The 26276-nt window shown below is 38.7% G+C and overlaps 1 protein-coding gene across 9 annotated transcripts in view; it reads right to left on the bottom strand.

The window, feature by feature from the left end:
• atp6v1h (ATPase H+ transporting V1 subunit H) overlaps positions 1 to 25187 on the bottom strand; it is a 37697-nt gene extending 12510 nt beyond the window's left edge. Inside the window, exons 1-12 of one of the 9 annotated variants that reach the window (XM_079452994.1) lie at positions 25128 to 25187; positions 24421 to 24542; positions 22940 to 23039; positions 22637 to 22726; positions 21371 to 21484; positions 19403 to 19507; positions 11283 to 11336; positions 10216 to 10313; positions 9522 to 9714; positions 2643 to 2821; positions 2318 to 2443; positions 1467 to 1568 (exon numbers count right to left, since the gene is read on the bottom strand). In XM_079452994.1, coding sequence (XP_079309120.1) covers positions 1467 to 1568; positions 2318 to 2443; positions 2643 to 2821; positions 9522 to 9714; positions 10216 to 10313; positions 11283 to 11336; positions 19403 to 19507; positions 21371 to 21484; positions 22637 to 22726; positions 22940 to 23039; positions 24421 to 24524 — 1265 coding nt within the window. In that variant the 5' untranslated portion in view covers positions 24525 to 24542; positions 25128 to 25187. Of the gene's footprint in view, positions 1 to 1466; positions 1569 to 2317; positions 2444 to 2642; positions 2822 to 9521; positions 9715 to 10215; positions 10314 to 11282; positions 11337 to 19402; positions 19508 to 21370; positions 21485 to 22636; positions 22727 to 22939; positions 23040 to 24420; positions 24543 to 24762; positions 25061 to 25111 lie in introns of those variants that run through there. The other 8 variants (XM_079452996.1, XM_079452995.1, XM_079452997.1 and 5 more) reach the window with 8 other exon arrangements.
• Positions 25188 to 26276: the final 1089 nt, after the last annotated feature.

Genomic DNA, 26276 nt, shown 5'->3' with positions numbered 1-26276 from the left:
GTTGTATGTTGGCCAATGTTATATGTTGGTGTAGAACCATCTCAAGGATGATCAGAAGAAATGTACAGCACCCGAGTTAAATATATGAGTGTCACAGCAAAGGGTCTGAATACTTAGGTCCATGTGATATTTGAGTTTTTCTTTTTTAATAAATCTGCAAAAATGTCAAAAATTCTGTGTTTTTCTGTCAACATGGGGTGCTGTGTGCACATTAATGAGAAAAAAACGAACTTAAATGATTTTAGCAAATGCCTGCAATATAACAAAGAGTGAAAAATTTGAGGGGGTCTGAATACTTTCCGTACCCACTGTATATCAGTCATCGTCAATAGGCGGACCGCGGACAGAGCAGGTAACAGTAAACAAAATGCAGCAAGTGTTTGTTTCCGTCAGTCTGTTTACTGTTTGCTATATGTCTCCAACCTTTCAACCAGATTTGGATGAAAGGCTGATCATTTTCACAGAATATTCTGTAGGATGGTTTTATGAAGGACTTTTGCTTGGTTTTCACAAGCGGGTTCACATTTTGTGATGAACATTTTAATTGGGAAATTATTTAAAGATAGAAGTAGTTCTGGTATGAAAGTGAAAAGGTGACAATGGTATGGAAAGGCTAATTTAGTAAGTAACTTTGTTTTCAGTCTATGATTTTAAATATTACATTACATTTGATGTTTGCATGTTGTCTTGGTATAGTTTTTTTTATTTACTAATATTAATTATCAGACTTCTATTATTCCCCTAAATCCACAGAGCCTATACATACATATATCAAAATATAAAATAAATGGCCTGATAAAAGATCACATCTTTTATACAGTATATCCAACTCTGCTAAATTTATTTAATATTCATTTAAAAAAAACATCCGTTTGGAAGAAAATATAAAGACCAGACCTCTTGGAACTTTAATTGAATAGCCCTGAATTATAGGGTTAAAACCAGGGGTGGTTCGGTCCAGCGACTCCCTATAGATGTGATCTTTTCAAAGAGTTGGGTTTTTGAACGTGGAAAGTTAGGTGTGTGTTTTAACTGGTCACCCTTGGGGAATGAAGAGTCTGGAGTGGTTAAAGTATCAGCCAATCATTGTTGATTTGGAATTGAGCAGCATCTAATTCGACACACTTTTATAAAGTCATACCACATTAAGTCAAAAAGTAAAAGCAAAATATACGCATGGGTCTAAAATACATTGAATGCTATGTATCAAAATGTCAAATGTTTGCAGAGTTGTGGCATTACCGGGCAATAGGTCAGACTGGATGAGCTGGTACGCCATGCTCTTTGAAGTAATATTAACGTGAATTGTGACTGATAGGATCGTGTGTGCTAGTACACGGCACGGTAATATCTCTTACCTAGGCGGTTCTCAGCTCTATAATCATCCAGAGCTACAGGACACATTTGGGTATTAAAAAACAATCCCCGACATGCACTGATAAAGCGTGTAGGACGATGTGTCTCACCTCTTGCCGCGAGGATAATGTCTCACATATTCTCCAACGTCGTGAGCCGCCACAGCAATAACCTGGGGGTCATCAGACACCTCCAACAACCTGGTCAGAATCCTGGCGGGAAGCACGGACACAGTTATTTCAGGTGACTGAAAGCAATCACAAACAGCTCCGGGGTGAAGCTAAACCCGGAATGAGCAAATACATATTGGTTTACTGTACAGCTGGAGACGTGGCGATCGCTTCCGTCTGAGAAAATAGTAAAGGTTCTGTCGGTTCAATAAGACGCGAATATGGAGAAACACGCAGCGGGAGGCTTGTTGATCTGAGGAATATCGTTTCAGGCATTTCTCCCAAGCCTTTACAATAGGTTAAGTGCGAGATGGATCTGCGTCGCATAGAAAGCTGGGAAATTATAAGTCGTGCGAAAACTACAAAATGAGGGGCTCAGGATAGAGCGAGAAGGTTCAAACGTACCAAATCACCTACACACTGAGAGCAAGAGATGGAGGATCATAATTTGAGCGAATTTGAGCTGATTGTGGAGAGTGTGGTGATGAGATGAGTAGATTAGGATTTCAAGCGGGCTGTCAGAAGGGTCGAGGTGATGCGTGATTAAACTACTGAGACATAATGATGAAAATGAGCATCTGGACTGCTGCCGATTCTTATTCATTTGGACTGGCACCTTATTACAGTTAATAAACACTATTAAATCCTTTGATGGTTCAAAGTTGTTTTAGATGAGCAGTCATATGACATCACGTCAAGAGGCTTGTTACGCCCCCTCACAAAATGTGTGTACCAGCCGCCAATGCGTCCCACATTTGTGTGTTTTATAGCGTCCAGCCCTACTGTCTTACTTGAGCAGCTCATAGTTCTTTTCATTGAGGCGAACAGCATTTTCCCTCCAGAACTTTTCAGACTTGTGTACTGGACTCCACTCCAGCCGGCCAGACTTCAGCTCAGAGCTGTACTCATCGAAAGAGCTACATGAACAACAGGAGAAAATTTACTTTACATTATAATAAACAATAGAGTATTCATTTCCACTGAACTATCCATTTAATAGTTCAGCAGTGATACAGACTCATAATATGTGTGGTGAATACATACAAATGTATTTCCATACAAAACCTGAGCCACGTTTTTTTACGAAGAGGACATACAGTATTCAACAGTGTTCACCTGAGGTCCTGAACGCTCTCTCCTAATCTCTCCAGGAGGAGCTTGATGTCATCAGTGATGTCCTCATCATCATATTTCTGCTGGTCCAGATTCTCCAGCTGTTTGAGCACTTTGCACTGGATCATGGCTAGAGCGTACTCCTGACGCGTCTCCCTCTCTGCTGACTTCTCCAGGAGGTTCTACAGAAACAGACAAACAGACGGTGATGACTGTATAACCAAAAGAAAGTTTAAGTAGATAACATTACATGTCATTTAGTTGAGTTGTGTTTGGACAGAATGTGGCGTAGTGGCAAAAATATTTTAGGAACCACAAACACATGTACTGGTTATATAATGACATATTTTTTAAAAGGTCGCAAATATAGATTGGTTTCGTCTTGGACACAATGTTTCGATACTGTTTATTATTACAGATGGTATTGAAGAGCTGCAAAACATTTTAGAGCAACAGAATCCATGAAAAAATCCTTGGCCTCTGTAGTCAAATGATACAGTAAGTTGTTGAGAGTGAGATACAGAAGCATGAAAATAAATTCCCCTTTACATAAAAACTCAGTTATTAAGACTGTATTCTGTAAGAACGCCAGCGTATTTAGTAAAACTTTTCAAGGATTTCTTTGCCTTTACTGAGATTTTCTGCAAAAAATACATATTTTTTCAGTCTTAAAAACACTGAACAGATATGGTTCATTTCCCAGGAAACACTCATGTAACAATTGAAACTAAGATTAGGTGTTGCTTTTGAAAGCTCTTTTTTTTGTCAATCATGCCACTGTCTGCTTACCCTAAAAATGTCCTCTCTGACCATCCTACCTGATGCGACCAGTTCATAACTTAAATCCCACCGTACGCAACACCAAATCTTGATTATGTATATAAGGATACTCAGATGCAAAACCCAAACAGATAACTAATGAAACAAATGAAAACATTTTGTCATGTGTATTGTGTTAATACAGCCTGGACCTTTGGCTTTAAGTTTTATCATAGACTCAAAGTGAAATATAACGTCCTTTCATCGCAAGCTCTCCAAGAAGAACCTCAAGTCAATTAGATATTCATTACCTTGATGAAACATAACCACATCTCATTTCCAATGGGTCTGAACCACTGTTACCGAGACACTCATTTAAAGCGAGCCGAGCTCAAATCAAATAATTATTAAGCATCTCATTGCTTCCCAGCAGCTTTTAATCCGTTGAATTGAGACATTATCATACAATATGTCTCCGATAAAACTGAGCAATTAGAGTTACAAAAAGCTCTGCTGTCCTGCATGAAGTCTGGATGTCAAATGTGAGGGAAGCAGATATTTTAAACAGAATATGTGATGGTGGAGGTATAGTTTCTATCATGCAGTAGTGGCAGATTCCCAATAGAGTGAGAACCGCAGTGTTGAATTACGACACTAATGCATTTTAAACAGCTGATGAACGGCTCGAGAATTTTAATCTGCAGTAGACAAATAAACTGTCTAGATGTAGTTTGGTCGGTGCAATTTAACACAACCTGAAAAAAATAAATGAACTTGTAAATTTAGTATATATATAGTAGCAATAACAATAGTTTATACACGTTTTAGACAGGCATACAATGAGATCAGAGGTGTTAAACGATGGTACAGTTTATGCCTCTGTACATGCCACAAATCTATGTGTTTTCTGCATCGTTAAATCATATTTAATACGGAAATATCAAGAGAAGAACTCCATCATACATAATACTAAAGAGAGATCCACAAATCAGAAATGTTGCTATTACCATGGAAACTAAAACATCCTCTGGAGCTAGGTGGTTATCTTCCACTCCCATGATGCATTGCGAATAACATATTTATATTTGTATATTTGGATTTAATGCAATCCAATTACCTGTAATAATGAAATTAAGGGTTTTAAAAAGGGGTGTCCTCGACTAAGGATTAACATAGTCGAATCAGAATTGTCACGTCTTGTGACTTGGATCTGGCTGATTACATTTTTATTTATTATAAAGGTATATTCTGTTCTAAACAAATTCTGTCAATTTACACTGTACCCTTGTTAACCAACTGGTGCGTGCATCTGTTTCGTCTACCAGTCGACTATAGGCAAGACTTGATAATTCTGATTCGACTATGTAAATCCTTAGTCGAGGACACCCCTAAATTATATTGTCATGTTTTGTGTGATTACACCATTTCCAGTGATTTAAGGGATACATTCATTTCCCCAAAGGATGCTAGGTACTAGTTTTGTCACAATACCACAAACATATCTTACGATACAATACCAACTGATGTATCATGATTCCAAGTAGTATCACAATGCTGTGCCATGTTCATAATTCAAATCTACAAAATAAACCAATATTTCCTAACTAAAGATCTAGATGAAATCTTTTTTATTTACTAGTAAATTGTATTATTCTGTAATATATTATAGTATTACCACACTTATGTAGTGAACACTACAATATTTTGTAGTATTAATAACTATAGTAATTGGATAAATTCCAGTAAGTTCAGAAAGTACAAGACGGCAGCGCGATGGATGACAAGCGGGTAATTACTGAGGTAGTGATTTATGACCCCCAGGACTGTGTCTATAGACATGAATGCTAAAAAGCATCTTTTAATAGGCTAGGCTAATATATAACTTCAAAATACTTGATGCTAACTTGAAGTACCACCCTAACATCAAAACTACGGATTAAATATCATTTAAATATTACGTTCTTTCCATTGTGTTTATGGATACACCATGGAAGTTTAGGGTGGATGCTGTTATATATATCTATCAACCACTCGCACTATATATTCATGCATAGGCCTATATGCAATGTTATTTCATGCATAGGTATATTCAATTACTCACAGTTATTAAGAGGATAGTTTCACTTTCGCTTCAGAAATGTTATAGTCTTGTGTTTCCCGCAACAGCATCCTTGATCATTCCATCCATTTTAAAACAGTATCTGTACTCTGTGCTTTGCATCACATTGCCTTGACATAAAGGCAGAAAGTAAACAAATGCCATATGTTTTACTGCACAGCATGGATGTATACGTTTAAGCTCGTTCCAGTGTGGATAGGCAGCATTTGGAAATGAAAAAGCTAGAGTGGTTAAGGACCACTTTAGAACGAAATCTCTGTTTTCAAAGGGAAACGTATGGACAAGGTCTCAGCTACTAATTTTGTGGCGGCATGTGACAATGTGATGTGCATCATTAGATTAGAATTACTTGCCACCTACGTGGAGCCCCTTTCTTCCTGAGCATAGGCTGAACCTTACATATACATTCCTTGTTTCACAATTACGAGGGAAAAGCAGTGCTTATATTTCCAGTTTGCGAAAGCTACATTTGAACTTGTTGCTCTTGCTATCGCTCTCTGACTCATAGGCATTGGTGTACCATGTGCGACGGTGTTTGGGTGTGAAAACCCACCCTACTCGGTTTCTGGTTGGCAAAAGATGCTAATTTACTTTACCTAAGCCTCCCACCCCACTCACTCACACACACATATCAAAATCAGTTATGTGTCCAACCCCCAACACACACAGCAGAAAAAAGACTTTGCAGGTCCTGTGGAGTTTTGTCAGTACCAGCATTGTAAAGGGGAAATAGCAATTGCTTTGATTATTCGTTACTGAAAAAACTAAAGCCGTTAATTTATAACGCCTGTTATTCCCATCACTGCCTTCTACATCTATGCATTCTTAAACACTACTTTCTCATTCGTTGCAAATAAGGCATTGATGGATGACTAGTTGGTGTAGCTCGAATGAGAGTAAATGAACATTTTAAATGAGACATTTATAAGGAAATGTCTGGACAACCGACTGTGGAATGGATATGAATAGAGAGATAATTCTAGACTTTTCACTGCATGTGCGACAGTTCATGGCTGGAACTTTTAAATTAGTGGAGCCAAAATGAATTAAAAATGAGCCGCATTGTGTTGAAAATGTGGCTTGGTGCCTGCAGCCGAATCACTGCCATGATCGCATTCAGTTTTCTCGCTCAAGTGATAATGCTCATAATATATAACCATTATTACCGCTGTCTCGTGTATAGCGATTTCATTCAATTTTTTAACATTTCAAATGTTCTGTTGGAGAACTCCATCAGATATAAAGGGGTGGTGCAACTGTGTGTCATGCATTCTGACTTCTTAACACTGTTAAACGTGTTGTCTTCTCATGCTTAACATGGTCAACTTGTCAAAAAAATGAGTTGGACGTATTACGTAGTATTTCTGTGCTCGATACAGCATTCGTACAGGTTTCGGAAAGTTTTTTTATTAACACGAAAAATTGTTAAGTAACAACTTTTCCTAGTCCCTCATTGGACAAATGTCCTGGAAAAGCACGCGGCACAGCCACGCATCAACCAAGAAGAGCGGGAGAAGGAGCATTCGCACAAGTCACTTTCATTTGTGTGCAGGAGCGAGAGCTCTATGTTTGCGAAGTTCAGCTGTGTTGTTTATTATGTGCCTTTGGGTGATGAATGTTATATAAACGGCGGATTTAACGCTGGATTTGGAGATTGTTTGAAACTGATAGATGGAGCAGTGGTCCCAGTGCTAAATGATTTTGGACATGAACCGCACGCGGTAAGTGAAACTGATGTCTGTGTTTTCTTGGCAATGTGTGCGCAAGTGCTTTAGTTCCACCCCATGAGTCATATGTTTTCGGAAATAATCGTACAGCTGAGATATACAGAAACTGTTAAGAGTTATGACCGCTTTGAATACATACTTGTTCTATATAATCTCATACATATCTATTTCAAGAACAGAGAGAGAGAGGGAGACCTGAGCAGCTAAACTTTCAACACCCATAAAGATATATCTCTAGATTAGTTTTAAAAGCACCCATAGAAGACTACAACAAAACTAACCTGGAAGCCAATTATCTTAATCTTGAGTGTTTTAAGCATTTCCTCAGACCTATATAGAACTGTGGTTAATAGTCTGCAAATGTGCCGCATAAATAATGGAAAATGGGCAGAGGCAGATCCATTGATAGGTGCAAAATAGAAGCTATGTCATAATGAACAGGAACAGAGCGAGAATACCTGGTCAGGGCAACTTAATAAGCTCTCCGGCAGGTGAGATGAATGAAGTGCTGCGCTCTAATTCAATACTGTCAGCGACGTGGACAATGAATTCATTACGCAACTCTAATGCCAACAACAGAAGCCGGCTTTCAGGGCTAATTTGAACATTAAACATAGCCTGCTGCCAGCCCGCCGTCAGCGTGAGTGAAAATGAAACACCAAATAAGAATAACAAGGAGCCTGTTTTGTGCCTCCGCTATTTATTCAACAAATATGCGCCCGCAGACTAAAAGTAATAAGCCAGGCGAAAGATAAAATGCCTTGGGACTAAATTTGGCCGCACTACAGCTTCAATCAAATCATTCGAATGATCAACATGTGCAGGAAGGTATTTTTTATGAGTTTCCTGTCTCTAAAAACCAAGCGGTCAAAGAGCAATGACAACCAGAGCATGCAAAAAATTTTATGACAGCTGTTGTGAATCTGCAAACCTAATAAGGTCATAATGGGTTTCTTGGTGCATTTATTCTGAGAGCTTCGGGTAAATTAAATCCTTTCAGAATAAAAGTATGACTGATGGGCTAATGGACTTCATCTGCTGTGTGTGAACCTGAGGCTTGTTTTCCTGCAAATTACGTGGGCGAAAAGAGAAGACGGTATCCTATTGGAACAAAATGAAAAATGCTGCGTTCGTCACTGGAACTTACAACACGCATCATTTGCCGGAAAAACAAGCCTCTCACGTGCAGCCAAGGGAAAAAGCAAGTTAGACATTATCGTTAATATCATTGTCAATATGGATATTTCTCTTAAACAAATGCATTGATTAGTTTCAGAAGACCTTTGTTAAGACCACAGAGCCGTTTTGAGCAGTTCTTTTCAAAAAATTGCCCCCCATTCACTCTCATGGAAGAAAAATTATATGTGGTATTACAACTCGTACTGCATTATTCTTCAAGAAGAAAGTCATATTCAGTGCCTGGGAAAAATGGGGGGAATTTGTTTTGTGGCTGAAATGTCCCTTTAAGAAGCATGGGAAAAATTTTACTAGCCAAAAATACATTGTATTGGTCATGGTTCTTTTATGCCAAAATCATCAGGATATCAAGTTAAGATCATGTGCCATGAATATATTTTGTATATTTCCTACCGTAAATATATAAAGACTCTTTTGTGAGTGGAGGGCCTGCTACAGTCCTTCTTATTAACAACAAAGATTCATTACGACACCCCATCCATCGTTCAAGGAGATAGGACTGTTGTCTTGCTAAGACGTAAATAACTGCCCAGAGGCGTGGCAAACATGGATGCCGAGTGGCATGACTTCCGTTAACAGACGTTGCTCGGAACATTGATTATATAGACATAGATGCCTCATTCGTCGTACGAGCAGAAACCACCCTTATATATTTATGGCTTAAATCTGTTAACCTGACCAGTAACAGCGTTATGTCGTCATAAACATAAACAGTTTCAAACTTTCAAAACTGAAAATTTTCTGCAATGGTTTAAAATGATCAATTTGCACATGGTTTATCTTAAAGGATTATTCAAAACTCCACATAAACATACAATGATATCTAAAATGTGATTTTCACCGCAGCGGGACTGCTCAGCCCCAGATGTGAATATGCAATGTTCTGAGAATATTTTGGATTTAATGTGGAAAATTGTGAATCTCAAAATAAAGGCTTTAGCTGATTTTTCAATGTGCTACTGTTTTTCTGGATGTCTTAATGCAAAAATCTTACACAAAGTGTTATTGCATGATTGGCATTAAGTAGTATAGGGCTGCTAATGAGCCAGGCTTTGAGCTGCCATGTTATATGCCACATACCCTGAAAGCAGCCAGGATAATGCGGGTGACCTTCTCTTTGACAGACTCCTGGAGGATGTCGGAGAGCGCAGGTACCACGTTGTAGCGCCTCAGCTGTTCGCAGAGTTGAGGGCTGAAGGCCAGGAGCCAGACGCAGAAGATCATCTGATACTGCAGCTGGAAGCCACACTTATTGCTCAGCACTGCCGTGATGCTGCAGAAAGAAAAGTCAGAGTTAGCAGACAGCGGGACATCTCGCTCCTAGAGGTCTGCTGAGAGGATTCTCTACAGAGAGTTGGACCTGATGGTTGAATGGATACAGGGAATATTACAAGAAGGACATTTTACTTGAGGGGGAAGAAAAAAAAACATAATTCCCATAAAAGCCACATTTTCTTTTTCCTGTCTGAACACGACTAAACAAAAGAACCTTTATGATCACAGGACTGAGCTAGGACAATAAGGGATGCTTTCTTGCTCTCCAAGGTGCTTTCTTTAATATGGCAGGGGATAAGATGAGGGTGGCAAAAAGGAGGACATATTCAATATTGCTAAAAATAGAAAGTAAAGGGAAGTCTATTATAGACAAGTGATATTTATACACATTTTGTGTATTTATTGTACATTGTTTTAATGTATTCAATATCCAGTATAAGACTCTCAAACTCACTTTGATTCATGTTAACTCTGTAAACTCAGAAAATAGAAACATTACCAGTTGACTCCGTCAGCCTCCACCCAGGCGAATCTGTATTCATTGACTCTCAGCATCAGCTGCAGGCAGCCGGCGACACACTGGACGTACTGGGAGCTCTGTTTGGGTCCAAAGACAAAGTACACGTACACAACACACACATGCATAATTTAGCACAGACACAAATACAAAGGACAACACGATCAGAACACAAAGAACAGAGCAGTTCAGAGAAGCTCGGAAATGTATGCATGAAAACAAGCCTGTCCTTTTTAAGAAACTAGCAAAGGAATAAGCTGAAACTGGCTGCATTGACACGACTTCAACATTCACTTATGCACTTGCATTCAGATTCTGACTTTGAGAACACCTCGAGTAACATGCTGGATCAAAGAGACAATCCCACAATGCAGCAGAGAGAATACAGCAGCCCTGAGACCTGGACAGAGTGAGTGAATCACAGAGATGTTAGAAGAGGGGAGAGACTCGGCCATTAGCCGAGGGAGGTGACGTCGTACATCAGCACCATATGCATAAAAGCAGAGAGGTCCAGAGACTGGCAGAGATAAGAAGGTCATGAAGAATAGCACAGCGGAGACATCTTAAGAGCCGTGAGAGGAAATCGAATTAAAATGTATGACTGCTTGAGTCGCACCGGCAGCTTTAGGCTCGGCGACACAAAAGAGATGAAAGACAAAATATTCTTTCAAATGAACTCTAAACAGCGCAGAAACAAATGAAAGAGGAAGATTGCTATGGAGCAAGACAAAAGCCATCTGGTGGTCCTTTTATCTGGTCTAGTGGGATGGTCTTCGAAGCCAAAAAAAGAAAAACAACAGAAGAACTGGATTATGACCGTAACCACTGGCACGTGGTAAAAACATTGCACGCTTCTAGATGGACGCAGACAAAAGGTGCTGAATTAGAAAAGTGCAGCTGTGTTAATTCGCAGGGAAAAGTGAAAAGATTCAGTGAAAATGAATGGGGAAAAAGCAGAGGATCTCAAAAACAGGGTGAAGATCTCAACCTCTGAAGAGCGATGGAGGCTCGTTCGCAGAGCTGCACATCAGCCTCCTTGACATACTCACTTCACTGGGAGAGATGGTCCCTGTTCCAGGTTCAGCACCTGTACCATGTAGTTTCTAACAAAAAAAAGATAGAAACAAAAACCTGTGACTTTGGACCCTGTCAGAGGGAACATATATTGGAGAGGTGTGCTTGAACAATGATGGGGGTAATACAGATGACTTCTGTGTAAGTGAGATTCTAGGAAAGAGCGACCATGAGTTCATTTCGCTCAGAGCTGCATTGAAAAAAAAACGATTACAAATGCAAAACTAAAACATTACTTAAGTTTTTTGGCTTAGTAAAGACAACATTTTCTGAATCGTGAAAACATTTGTTCATAACCTCGCAAAAAACATTTATTCATAGCCTTCTCAGCTCGGATATTTAAAACACATTTATGAATATCTCATAAAGATGAAATGTAAGAGTGGCCCTCTATTTATGATTCTCAAACATTCATTAATTCAGAGAGCAGGATAAAATATGAGACTGAATGCAAAACGTAACATCCTATTACAGCAGTATACTTTACAGTGGAATTGAAAATGAAAGCTAGACATTCCCACATGACCTATAAGCAGATACAGTCATTTTAAGCCATTGGTATGAATCAAAAGGACCTCTATCAATATTAATAACTGAAGCCGACCCTTTTGCTACTCCACACTAGCATACTAGATATGAATTCTACTCGTATCTCGACGTTTTTTGAAAGCTAAAGGAATTTCAAATCAAATGAGCCAATATTTTATTCACAATAGAACCTAGATAACACAGCAAATGTTTAAACTGAGAAATTTTACACTTTTATCCACTAAATTAGCTCATTTAAAATTGAATGCCTGCTACAGGTCTCAAAAAAGTTGGGATGGGGGCAACAAATGGCTATAAAAGCAAGCGGTTTTGAAAAGATTCAGCTGGAAGAGCATCTAGTGACTAAATAAGTTTTAGGCTCTCCAATCTGTGATAGACTGCGTAAGAAGATTGTGGAATGTTCCTCAATATCAAATTGCAAAGGCTTTGCAAATCAGATCATCTACAGTGTATAACATCATCAAAAGATTCAGAGAAACTGTTGAAATATCTGTGCGTAAGGGACAAGGCCACAGACCTTTATTGGATGCCTGTGGTCTTCAGCCCTCAGACGACACTGCTTCATCGGCATGATTGTGTCAATGACATTACTAAATGGGCACAGGAATACTTCCAGAAACCACTGTCAGTAAACACAATCCGCCGTGCCATCAGATGCCAACTAAAGCTCTATCATGCAAAAAGGAAGCCAGAAGCGCAGTCTTGTCCTGAGGGCCAAGGCTCATTTAAAATGGACTATTTCAAAGTGGAATAGTGTTCTATGGTCAGTCCAAATTTGACATTCTTGTTGGAAATAACGGACGCCGTGTCCTCCGGGCTAAAGAGGAGGGAGACCTTCCAGTGTGCTTTCAGCGCTCAGTTCAAAAGCCAGCATCTCTGATGGTATGGGGGTGCATGAGTGCATACGGTATGGGCAGCTTGCATATTTTGGAAGGCTCTGTGAATGCTGAAAGGTATATGAAGGTTTTAGAGCAACATATGCTTCCCTTCAAACGACATCTATTTCAGGGAAAGCCTTGTATACATCAGCAGGACAATGTAAAACCACATACTGCTATTATAACAGTATGGCTTCGTCATAGAAGAGTCTGGGTACTGAATTGGCCTGCCTGTAGTCCAGATCTCTGGAAACCTATTTAAGGCAATAATGGGACCAAACTCCAGGGCTTGCTACACCATGGTAAACATGCCCCTGTCCCAACTTTTTTGAGACCTGTAGCAGCATTCAATTTTAAATGAGCTAATTTAGTGGATAAAAGTGTAAAATTTCTCAGTTTAAACATTTGCTATGTTGTCTAGGTTCTAATGTGAATAAAATATTGGCTCATGTGATTTGAAATTCCTTTGGTTTTCATTTTATTCAAATTAAACGTCCCAACTTTTCCGGAATTCGGGTTGTACATAAAGTGCTTGATGGCACTTTAACAATCAAAATACTGTTTTGGATTCTTCATTACTGATTCTGCAACCCATGGAATTCAATGATAAAGCAGTTCTGTCATTGATCATTTTGTTTACATCCTCAATAAAATATTTATTATGTACATAAAATATCTCAAGTAAATCGAATGTCATATCTGTAGGTAACATTTCACTACAATCAATGCTTTATAAAGCACTGCCAGATTCGAAGCATTTACGTTTATACATCAAGTGTGCATTTTTATCCAAAGCAAGCAACAATGCATTCAAGATGTTCTGGTTGTCAGTTGTGAACAACTCACCTTGGCCTTGACAGTGCAAAGCTGTGGCATCTGAGCTACAGGGATTAATTCTAAAGAATCTGTTTCGTAATGTTTCATTCACTGTTATCGCGCTGGGATCAAATCACGCCAGGCAATGCAGTTTCCAATGATGTACTGTTTCTCAAGGTTAAACATTCTGCTGACAAGTGCATCACTGTGATTTTATGGGGTCTTTTTTCCATACGTCTACTGAAGCCATACAGACCTTGCCGGGTACTGAACACTTGAGTGAAAGCATGATTTTGAATAGTCCACACAAACCTCACAATTTTCATTTAGTCGAAACATTTGTGACCCTGGACCACAAAACCAGTCTTTAAAGTGTCCTGAACTGGACGTTTTAATTATTTTATACTGTTGTCTGAGGTCTAACTTACGAAGTTTGTGTGCTTTTAACATTCGAAAGCAATCAATAAGCAATAGACTATTTTCTACCCGAGGGCCCAACGCTCTGTTTTATGGGCGTGCCGCATTGAAGACTCATCAGCAGACTCGGTTGCCATCTTTAAAAAACGCCTAAAAACGCATCTCTTCCGTCAACACGTTGCTGATTGATTTTTCCCAATTCTCTTCCCTTTCCTTTATTAAGGAAAAAAAACAACACGTACACTTACTAACCTCACTATTCTTAGCTTTGTATACTGTGCTAGGCTTTAATGGACTAGTTTGATGCACTTATGTATTTTGTTGCCTATGTTGTTATAATCGCTTCCAATGTTTCCTCATCTGTAAGTCGCTTTGGATAAAAGCGTCTGCTAAATGACTAAATGTAAATGAAGACTAGGAAGTAAAAGCCCACAGCTATGATTGGATAGGAGTTTGCTTAGTAAACTTAGTTGGAGCCTTCTGTGAATTTGGTTAGACACGTAACGTTAGGTTACACATAATCAGGACATATATAGCGATCTCTAACAAAGCAATAGTGAAGCAAGCAACAGTAAGAGTTGGAACGTCTTTAAAATTAAACTTTAACCACGCATTCCTTATGGCGGAATCCAAAGGCAGGTTATGGAGCGACTCTGTTCTTCCACAACAAGGCATTGCACAACATTTAGCGATCTTTTTAACGGCATGTTTATTGCTTGCTCGCTCTATTTGGTTCCGCGCCACTTGTGTTACTTCAGTACTGTCATTCACGAACCATGTTCTTCTGTGGAGGCGGTAATCAACCTAGCCAACAAAACATTGTGTGGGTCAACATTATCCATTTTTCTTTTATGCCAAAAATCATTAGCATATGAAATAAAGATCATGCTCCATGAAGATATTTTGTCAATATTCTACCATCAATATATCAATTCTACCGTATATATTTTTTGTGAGATGATGCGGCAAAATTGCGAAAAAAGGATGGACGGAAACAAGCCTTCAAACTTCACTCACTGCTGCCGGCTCAATTGCCCACTCAACTCTTGTGAAGCTTAGAATTTCAGCCTTCGGGTTCATCTACTCTCCACAAAATCATTACAGCGGTAATGCAATTATAGAAAGCTTTAAAACAAACCTGTTTCTTACTAGCAAACGGCCTGCTACAGTGCCTCAGATGGACGACTCTAAATGAGATTCTCAATATTTACTTTTTTTGCACACTCAGATTTTCAAATAGTCTCAGACAAATATGGTAAATTCTGCAAAGCAACTTGAATAGAAATATTTAGATACATTAACATGCATGGCGTTAAACTGACTTGTGGCTTTAAAGGTACACTTTTGTTAGGATAACAAAACATTTAACAACTGTACATTTAAGGTACAACAATAGGTCCTTTTGGGAAGATTATGTACGCAAAAAGGTAAAACTAAATGCATAAAACAAATACATAACATTTCGATTACTACAGAATGTTGTACCCCTGTTTTTTAAGTCAGGAAGTGTTCGATTTGTTCCATCATTAAGAAGGTCAAGCCCTGCATGGTTCCCATGTGCTGGTGGTAAATAACTCTTTAAGTGAATTCCTTAATGTGTAAATGTGGCTGGACCATTGAAGCAGAGCGCATACAGTGCTCCGAATTCTCTCAAGCAGTGAGGTGACATAAACACCTCATTCCCCGATCAGGAGGATTCCAGACTGAAATCGTGCTTTAGACACGTCTCTGTTCATTCTTGTGGCTTTGTCCTTAAAGTTAAGTCTGCTGCAGTGATGACCTGGCACGGCTACTCTTGATTGTTTTAAAAACTCTAAACTGTGATTAGAAACGTGTCCTGTCCAGAGATGAAATCTTACGAAAGCAAAGGAGAAAAGCTAAATTATGATGGCCAGGATGTGCAAAACAAAACTACCTCTGGCCAAATTAATGACAAATCTGACAACAAAATAAGTCAGAAAACGATATTAAATCTAAATGAACGATACTACATCTAAAAAAATTAGTTAGAAAATACAAGGACAAGCCTAAGAACGGAAAAACAAGAAGAAACCGGTTGGCAGTAGGCTGCAATGTTTTATGCGCATTTTGTCAGTGAAATACTGTTAAATGCAGCTGCAATCAAAAGCCAGAGGGCGCTCTCGCACAGAAACTCCAATGCTCCATAGAAGAAGTACCACATGTATAACCACGAAATGCCGTGTTACTATCTGCTTCTGGCAACTTTCAATCGCTGTTTTTCAAGCCTTCTCAGTTATTTTCATGGTTATAGGTATATTTATAATGATGTTTGTTGATGTTTTACAGTTGTTGCTTTTTTAAATGCGCATTTCAAGCGACTCAAACGCACAGTGCTTTCAGATGGAGCAGCATTTCCCACAGATCACAGAGCCGTGCTTCACGGAAAAGCCACATCGATTTAATTACGATTTGAATGGGAATTGCGATTTATCGTGCAGCTCTAATGACACGTCAGTCGAAACAGGAACGGAAGGTACGGTGTGAAAACTGAATAAGGGCACATTGAATATTAGAGATAATGGAGAGATAATTGTGCAGTCTGATAAATTACAAAATGATCAAATAATGTGGAAAATTCAAAATTACTCCCACAAAGACGTCACCAACTTTCAATAACAAATATACTTGCTACCTCACTGATCCAAGGTTTAAAACAAAATCGAGGTGCTGAAACTCAAGCTGTTACTCAGTTTGAGTCAATACTTGCTAACACTTACTTTAAGCCTGACGGTGTGATGTCTAGTTTCTAGAACAGCAAGTTCAAAAGCTCCACATTACCTCCACTCCACGTCACCACTGGCCCAAAAAAACTGGTCCTGAAAAATAAGCTTTAATCCTCCTCCAGAGCTTTGTCACAGATGGCGGTCATTGAGAAAAGACTAGAAAGCTACAGTGTTTGTACAGCTCAGTAAGTGCTAAACGTGACACATCCACTTGAGTGATGGAGAATATAGAGGTCGATTTCCCAATACATGCCAAACTAGCCAAGAAGAAGTTTTGTGTTACAGGAACTAGTTTAGTGCTAGATGGAGCTTAGGGACAGCATCTCTTAAACTGGTAAAGACGAAAAGCAGTTTTTTCTTCTTGTCTTGCAAAGCTGATACAATATATATCTTTATATATAAACACTGTAAATTCTAGGTACGATAGTCGAGTACGATACCGATACTTTTTCCCTGGTACTCGCCGATACCGATACCAACACCGATGCTCGATTTTTTTTGTTTGTGGCAATTTTCTAAGAACAACACAATGAGACTAATGAACCTATCATCATCTTTATTTTTAACAACTTCAACTCATATTATGAAAAAATAAATAAATCTTATGTGCTTATCAAAACTTTTCCAAAGCCAAAATTCACAGTGTCCAATAACCTCCAAAGGACAAAACTCATCATTGATTTTGAAATATTTCCACACTGAGCGAATGAAGCGTTAAGAGAGAGTGATTTACATGTTAAGTCAATGCAAAGACGCGATAGACCTACTTGCGGTGCGATTCACGCGAATGAGACGGCGCGAATTGAGCGTTCGCGTTATTCGCGCGAGTTGAAAAATCTGAACTTTGGCGAAAATTTTCGCCACGTTAATCAATCAGGCGCCTGCTGTAGTAGTGACGTGATTATGACATAGCGAGCGGAGGCAGAAATCTGAAACAACAATGAAGGACTGCGCCTCTGAAGGATCTGATGGACCCAAACACGGCACAGACCGAGTCTACGTCTATCTTCAGCCTCCCATAGCACATAATGCGCAGCTACCTGCTCAACAAAATCCATGTTCGCCATTTCGCAAAAAGACTGGATCCGCCTGCCAGAAAACCCTCCCATGATGCGAATTTCACTTGCGATTGAAGCGAATTCCACACGCGAATGAAGCGAGTAAACTCAAAATGTTCAAGCGTCCAACTACACACGAATAGCGCGATTTAGGTGTGAACACTCTATGACATTGTGTCTGCTACGGCAGGTGTCTCTGTGTGCACTGGAACGTTCTGTCAATTACGTCACGTGAGGTATCGGTCTTTGGTATCGGGGAATTTTTCACGAGTACGAGTACATGAGCTTGGTATCGGGCCCGATACCGATACTGGTATCGGTGCATCCCTAGTAAATTCTGCAGGACAATAGATACAACAAGTGCATTCTGACTTCAACTTTCTTCCATATCACAGGCATCCACTCAAACACATAATAAGTGTAACTCAATCCAAATAAATCTAACATACAATCGCCTGATACATCACAAATTCATACACTGCATACACCTAAATCACACTGTATTCTCATTGTGTAGATCTTAATGAACGAAAAATCCCGGTTAAAACTCTTCACTTATATACAGTACTTTGCATATACAGTACTTTGCATAATGTTGTGATTACAAAATAATGAGACAATGGTCAATGAAAGCCAAAACCATAAACACATTCAGTAAAATCACTGTAAAACAAAATAAAATACTGGCTGGTTCTACTTCATCACAGTAACTCATAATGTTAGTCAGTAATGTGCATTAATATGCACTACCAACAATGTCAGGGCGTACTACTGATGAGATGGCACATGGTGTCCTGGGGGATCTTCACCTCAGAGAATAAGTGAGCTACAGGACATTCTATGGTGCTACTTGACAGCTTTGGATACATGAGATCCCAGAGGTTCTCAAATGGATTTAGGTCTGGGGAACGTCAATGCCTTCATCCTCCAGAAACTGCCCACAGACTCTGGCCACATGAGGCCGGGCATTATCATGCACCAGCAGTACCCTGTACTCTATCAGCAAAAGATCTGACAATAGATCTGAGGATTTCATCCCCATACTTCATAGCATGCGGAGGTCTGTGAGACCCTCTAAGGATCGTTCTTCCCAGACCACCCTTGATGTCGCGTCACCAGTGTACCTGTTGTCAGTTTTATTTGCATCAAAAGAAGTTATAATGGTTCACAATCACTTATGCTTCCTAACCAGGATGATTGATTTTCCTTAAGGTTAACTGACTTTATGTTATGCTGTGCTGATAAATTGTTCCCTTCATTTTTGTTGAGCAGTGTCTCAACCTGCTTTTCCCATTCCGGTGACAAAGCAAGAGCAATGCAAACAAAAATAAAGTGGTTGCATCTTTTGAAGTTTCATTGCATAGAAAAATTCACATCACAAGGCACAGAAGAGCCAGATATAGTACGTTCTGTGAGTGCGGACGATTGATTTCAGAGGCGGCTGTTTTGAATCTATTTCACAAATAAAAGCCTTCCTTGAAATTGCCGGAAAGATTTCCTCTGCACTCCACATTTGAAAACAAGAGTCTATTAAAATTTTCATTTAAAAAACGTTAAAATCTTAATTAAAAATCTTAGTAGTCTGGGCAGAGAAGCTCTGATGATTGTAGAATGGAATTTTGGTGTTTTCTACCTGAGAGCTGAGCTGGGTCTTAATCCAGTTGAAGTAGTAGTTCAGGTCACTTCCCTCCATCAGGTCACGTCCCCAGGCAGCCAGCTTGGCTATGATCCTCGCAGCCTGAGGGGCAAGAAAGAAACGTTGTGTTGATGGCTTTAAAAATGCATTTCTGTTATACGTGACTTCCACACAAATCACAAGACCTAGCAGCAATTCTTCTGAAACTATGTAAGTAAGATAGCCTTTACGTTCGGTCATTTATCAAAAAGTTGATGATGATGTCAATTCAAATATATTCATTTGGAATATCTGGCGGTAGGAAATGTACTTTTTTAAAAGGACGAGCACTCTCATCCTCACAGAAATCAAAGCTTTATCTTGCATTTGGTTTATCATTCACAGATTTTAAATGGCAACTGACCAAAAGACAATAAAGGTCAACGAAGTGCCTTACTAGTAAGTGAAGGTGGCCATTGCATTAGATCCAATTGAAACATCCAACTGAAGCAAGGCATGCCGAATGAACATTTTAGCCAATTAAACGGATCTGGTGAAAAATGACTTTCCATATGAAGAAATTCACTGAGTCATTTCTTCATCTGAGAGTGTCCTGTTGTAATGAATGCATTCAGAGCCATCCGGATGTTTCCACAAGACATGACATTTACTGGGCTTGTAATGCATAAAGAGAACCTGCGACTGTTTCATTAAGCGCCGAGGTGTGGGTGGCAGGAGGAATCAATGCACGGTTCAGAGCCCTGAGATCGCCCTATGCCTGAAGGGTAATTAAACTGTGATGTCTGACTTCAGGCTGTTCTGCCTGTGGAATAGGCGTCCTAAAAATGTGGGTATTCAGGAAATCAATTAGCTTTTGAATGACCGTTCAAACCAATGCATGGAGACCTTTGATGGATTATTGATGCACTCCACATCAATTAGAGCTTTCAAAAGGGAGGCCACTCATTTATAGACTAAAAAAGGATATAAAAGTTGCCGTTATTCACTTAATCACTGAGCTGAATAACACGTCATAAAGCTATTATAAAGCGATTTATTAAAGCTGTTTTTTACATCTATAATGTGCAATCAACGAAATACAGAGTGGCAGACTTTGGATATTTTTGACCTGAAATAGCTTATTGGCAATCTATCACCAAAGCTGGAAATGGGAGGGCGGGGACACAGAGGAACAGAGTCCACAGGGTAAATTTCAAGGGGGGGTGGAGTTCCACTTCACAATTTCCATATTTTAAACATAAAAAGGCATCAAAATACTGTGAACATTTCATACATCTCACCATTTCATACGGTGAGAATTTCTCAATCTTTGGTTTAACAATATACATAATGTCCCCAACTAGAGTCCAATCAATCACTCTGTTGTAACGAGTGGATATTTCAGTCAAAGTTGCTCTTCTATCAGCTTGAATCAATCGGCCCATTCTCCTCTGACCTCTAGCATCAACAAGGCATTTTCGCCCACAGGACTGCCGCATACTGGATGTTTTTCCCTTTTCACACCATTCTTTTTAAACCCTAGAAATGGTTGTGCAAGAAGATCATGCCACGCTCAAAATTGCTTAAATCACCTTTCTTTCAGGAGTTCAGGAGATTGTCTTGACCAGGACTACACCCCTAAATGCATTGAAGCAACTGCCATGTGATTGGTTGATTAGATAATTGCATAAATGAGAAATTGAACAGGTGTTCCAAATAATCCTTTAGACCAGTGTATACTGCTTTTTATAGAAAAAAATAGATATTATTACTAAAATTAGATATTATAATTGGCTTCTAATATAGAATCCATTGAAGTCGGCTATGTATCCCCATGCGGCTGGATAGTTATAATTAACTATGGTAGTATGACATGAGTTCTTGCTAGACCAAGCATTCAGTGGAATGTATGATTTATATGTGCTGTCATCAATACAGAATCCGTGATGAAGAGATCTATAACCCTTTGCTGGCAGTTTAACTCACCATGTGAACAGTAAAAAGGTCCTGACGGTTCAGCATTGGCAGAAAAGATGACCAGGCAGTATTCTTAGTCTTCTTGGCATGATCAAAGAAGATATTCACTCTCTGATGATTTTCCTGCACGGTAAATCAAAATAACCATTAAACCAACATAAGATACCTTTATAAGGCACATCTTCTGATAATAGTATGAAGTCTTTATCTCATTTTGTCTTCCCACCAAAGTCATCACAGCACATTTTGGTGGGTGAGAGCTCCTCAGAACCATGTGCGCAGAACCATCATTTATCAATAATCAATATTTCATTAAAAAAACATTCTGTATTCCTTTACAAAAATAAGATGAGATTCTCTGAGCAAACAGAGATTCCAAATATTTTCAAATGTGATAAGAAGAAGTCTAAAATACCTAAATACTATTTTAACAATTGACCTTAAATGTGTAGTGAATACTCTCAATGTCCTTTATTTTACAGTTATTCAACTTTGTAAATGTTTGTTTGAGGTTAACTAAAAGGCCAAAAAAAGTATTTATCTTATGGAAACCAATTACAAAAACTACCATCTGCAACTATGAAGTACCGTCTCGGTTTCAGTGCCACTACAGCATACAGTACAACTGCCAGCACTGCATTTGGAATGTGTTGTGCCTTACATCTACTGCTAATAACATCTGAAGAGACAGTACATGCAGAGTCCGACAAACTCTTAAGTCTCTAAGAGACAGCTTTTAATAATAAAATATTTTTAAAAGGAAAGATCAGCCTGTTTGTCTTGGTTTTAGAGTTATAACAACTTTGCATTTGGATGGAAGATCTCATCATGGGCTTGCAGGATAAATGAGTTGCGAGAAGTCATTATATGAATAGAGAGATACTTATATATATATATATATATATATATTTATATATATATATATATATATATATACACACTGAAGTCCACAGTACCGGTATAAAATAAATCAAAAGTCAAGACAGACAGTCTATTGCCACAAGCTACACATTAGCATCAACCTTTGTCTGGATCAAGATGCTGGCTACTATTTATTTCTCTAAAGAATCTGATAGAATAATGTTATGAATCAATGTCAACCTAAAGACCTTTGTTTTTCCTTTCTGAACAATTTGAAGGTTAACAACTCTATCATCTAATTCAATACATAACACCCCACAATTTTTATATTTACAGTCATTTAAGTGCTATGAATGTAGACTCATGCTATGAGAAAATGCATTTGTTACATATCTGAAAATGTACATGTTTTACCTGCAGTGTGTCATCAATCAGGGTCAAGATGTACTGAACTGTTTGCTCTTTGGATATGTGAGACATAAGGTTGAGGAAGGTCTTTGCACACTAAAATAAAATATTTCAGACAGTTTGTTGATTGTATAATCTCACATTACAACACATCAATATACAATGTGAGCCTTTATTTGGACAAATGTATAAATCATGAAAGTCAATTTACTAATAAATACCATTGAACGGGTCTCTTAAATTCTGTTTTTAAAAAACAAAACATGTTGTGTAATGTAAAGCTAGTCTAGAAAGAAAACAGATATCAACCTGATGTCCTTCTTTCATCAGAATCTCTTGCTTATCCTCAGACTTGGCAACCTCAAACTTCGAAATAAACTCACAGTCCTCAGCTGAGATCATTTGGCCCCTGAAGAATAATGAAACTTATAAATGGCCAAACAGAGACGGACAAAATAAAAGACAATCCAACAAAATGCACCTTTCATAGAGATTCTTTAATGAAACATATTTGTTCTTAGTGCCTTTGTTTAAGAAAGGTGTTTATTTTATCGCTGTCTAGCATTCAGTGTAAACATTTGACGCAGAAGCCTGCACAAGTCTCTTTCTTTTATCTAGGGACAGTTTTAAGGGCTCAACAAAACATATGATCAGATAGCCCTGGGCAAAACGGTCCTGTGCCCTATTCGGCCCTATTGCGTTATTGATCTTGTTCACGTAATGCGTATCATTATGGCTTTTAAACTGGTTTTCTGTGGCGTATTGTGTTGTTGTGAATTGTGCTCATATGTCAGCAAGTATCTATCTTACTAACATAGAAGAGGTTTGGTCAAAATTGTGATTGACATAGAGATGAAAATTGAACACAAAACCTGTAATGCTCTGCACCATTTGCCCTTTTTAAGCACTTTAGTTTCATTTAGGATTCTGATTTAAATGAGAAAACCTAATCCAATTGCTAACCTACAATCCAATAATTGACATGTTATTTAAAAAAAAATTGCATCCGAAATCCTTCTTGTGGACCCCTGGCTTGCTTTAACCCCATGCAATACTGCGAGAAGCATTCTATTCTACCATTTGAAGAGTAACTATCACATATGGGTTAGAGAAATCAATTATAAGTACATTTTTTAATAATACATGCTGTAACTTATTTTTTAAACAATGTAGCATGGTTATTTCATCATTAGCATTCAGAGAACACTGTGAGAAGTGCGAAATCACAAACTGTAAAACATTTATGTGCAGTTTGCCCGAACAGGGATTCGTTTAAACAAGGACTTAGTTAAATTAGGATATTTAAGTCCGTTTAAAAACATAACTTACAAAGAACATTACTAGTGTACATATTGAGACAAAACAATCACAATGATATATTTTAGGATATGTCATTGCAAGTTGTTTTCGATCAAGAAACTTCTAACATTTCAGTTAGTCTGGGACTAGGCTCAAACCCTGTCCGGGACAGGAGAATGGACCGAGAAACACGCAGAACACACAAACTTTGAGAGCCCCGTAACTGTCACAAGACAATGACACGGTGCTCAGTTTCCTCAAAGGATTTAAACGTCGTTCCTGTTTCAGAGAGCAACGCCGCTGAGTGTAATGTTGGGTATTATAAACTAAAAAGCGACAGCATACTATAATAACTCAAAATGATATCTAGTTAGCTAGCAGGTTTATTTCCCATTACAACAAAATACAAACACTCCATTCAGATGATATATAAAGAGTTTCAGATCTTGAAGAGATATATAAAAGCAGAAGTTATATTCGGATATACTTACTGGAGGTAGGACTTCCAGTTGACCTTGTTTGCTCGGACCTCAGCAGCTTTGGCTGCAATGATGTTGGTGGGGACGGCGGCATCCACTGCCCCTCGGATATCCATCTTAAGCTCTTTGTTCTTCTATATCAGATAAAAATACACATAGAAATAATGAAGCCACCATTAGGAACCGTGATGAACACTGCAGCATCTCCTTCTAGCTAGCTCGCTAATTCTTTTCGCAATGACCTAACTGTGATGTTAGCATAGATAACAAATACAGTGAAAATTGAGAACAGGTTCAAATGATACGTAACTTACTAACAACCAAATAAGACGATGGCGTGTCAATAATACACACCTAAATTAATTTAGCATTGCAGTGGTCATCGGCTAGCTATAGGGGTTACACTTTATTCAAACCCTAGAAAACGTTACGGTTTAAATACAAGTAGACATAGACACGACGTTTAAAAAGCCTGAGACATAACAACATTGGATGAATATCGTTTAAAGTTTGATTAATCTGTAATGTGAATTTACTTGATGTTAAATACGTCACACATTGAGAGTTTAGCATTTGCTAATGTAAGCATAGAGCGGGATTAATCGTGTCACTGTCAACACTAACGTTTAAACGTGCTGCCACGGTTACCTGAAAATGACCTTTACGCAATAAACAGTATTTATAGTATAAATGTGACAAATACATTTGATTTTGCTTACCTGCTGCAGCTTAGCTGTCAAAACGCAGGAGACGTCACGGGGTCAATATCACGTGATGTTGTCATGTGAGCGGGCCCACAAATTTGATATGCATGCAGCGCTGCGCAGACTGATCGTCGTGTGACATCAAAGTACCGCGTTAGAGTCAGAGCTTTGGTACAGCTATCGCGGTATTTTGATGTGATACGCAGATTGCTGCTGGGCAGCGCGCATGAAGCCGAATCTTTCCAGCAGCTGATATGTTTTTCTGCATGATGCTCAGTACAATAAAATCAGTGGCTTTTTTAGTTGTTGTAGAAAGTGACCTATTAGTTAAAATATACTGATTGTCAAGTACAGCTATTTGTATTTGGACATGTCTTTATATGCTGATGTGACACTATTAGAGCAAACGATTTGACAGATGAAGCTCAATGAATCCATGTAGGTCTATTTATCATATACTGTTGTTCAAGCCACAAACTTACGGCTATGCACAGTGCACGCATACATCCTGTTTTTAATCTTCCCTAAACCCTTGAAATGCCCAATGGGACATATAAGTGTAGCCTAATCCCTTTTCTGCCTTCATCACCAAGCGCTGTTCTCACCGTCCGCATTTCATTTGCCAAGAACTTGTTGACAGGTGTGTGACACCGCCGTAGATCATGATAAACACTGTGGTTTTCGATCTTTGTGAACTTACTAGCACTCTGACAGCATGGAAAGGCTTAGGATAAGGTAACCGGATTGTCTGGGAGGTCTTCTGTGGTACAGAGTATATACATCGTTCTCCCTTTCGGATGTTGGGGCAGCTACGGCGTCTTCTCCTGGCCTGTCGGCACAACGAGAGTTACTTAACAACAAGACGTTATGAACATGATGACAGTGGAGACGATGGAGCAAAGGATGTCCTATCCTTTCAGGTACAGTATGCACCAGCCTCTCTGATGTCTAAACTAGAAATGTGTCTTATAATATATAGCCTAAACTAGCCAATAACCATACAACCATACGTTTTACATTATAAAGTACATCATTTCTGGCAACTAGGCTGATGGGATAAGAAATAAAAGATACAAAGATTCCACTTCTAAAAATGGCTACTGGATGCTATTTATTGTCAGTGAGCAGGTTAATTCTGGGCGCATTCTTGTCTCAGTGGGGTTT

Source organism: Barbatula barbatula (genome assembly GCF_947034865.1).
Source record: "Barbatula barbatula genome assembly, chromosome: 3".
NCBI lineage: Eukaryota > Metazoa > Chordata > Actinopteri > Cypriniformes > Nemacheilidae > Barbatula > Barbatula barbatula.
This window is presented reverse-complemented; position numbering and strand designations above follow the sequence as displayed.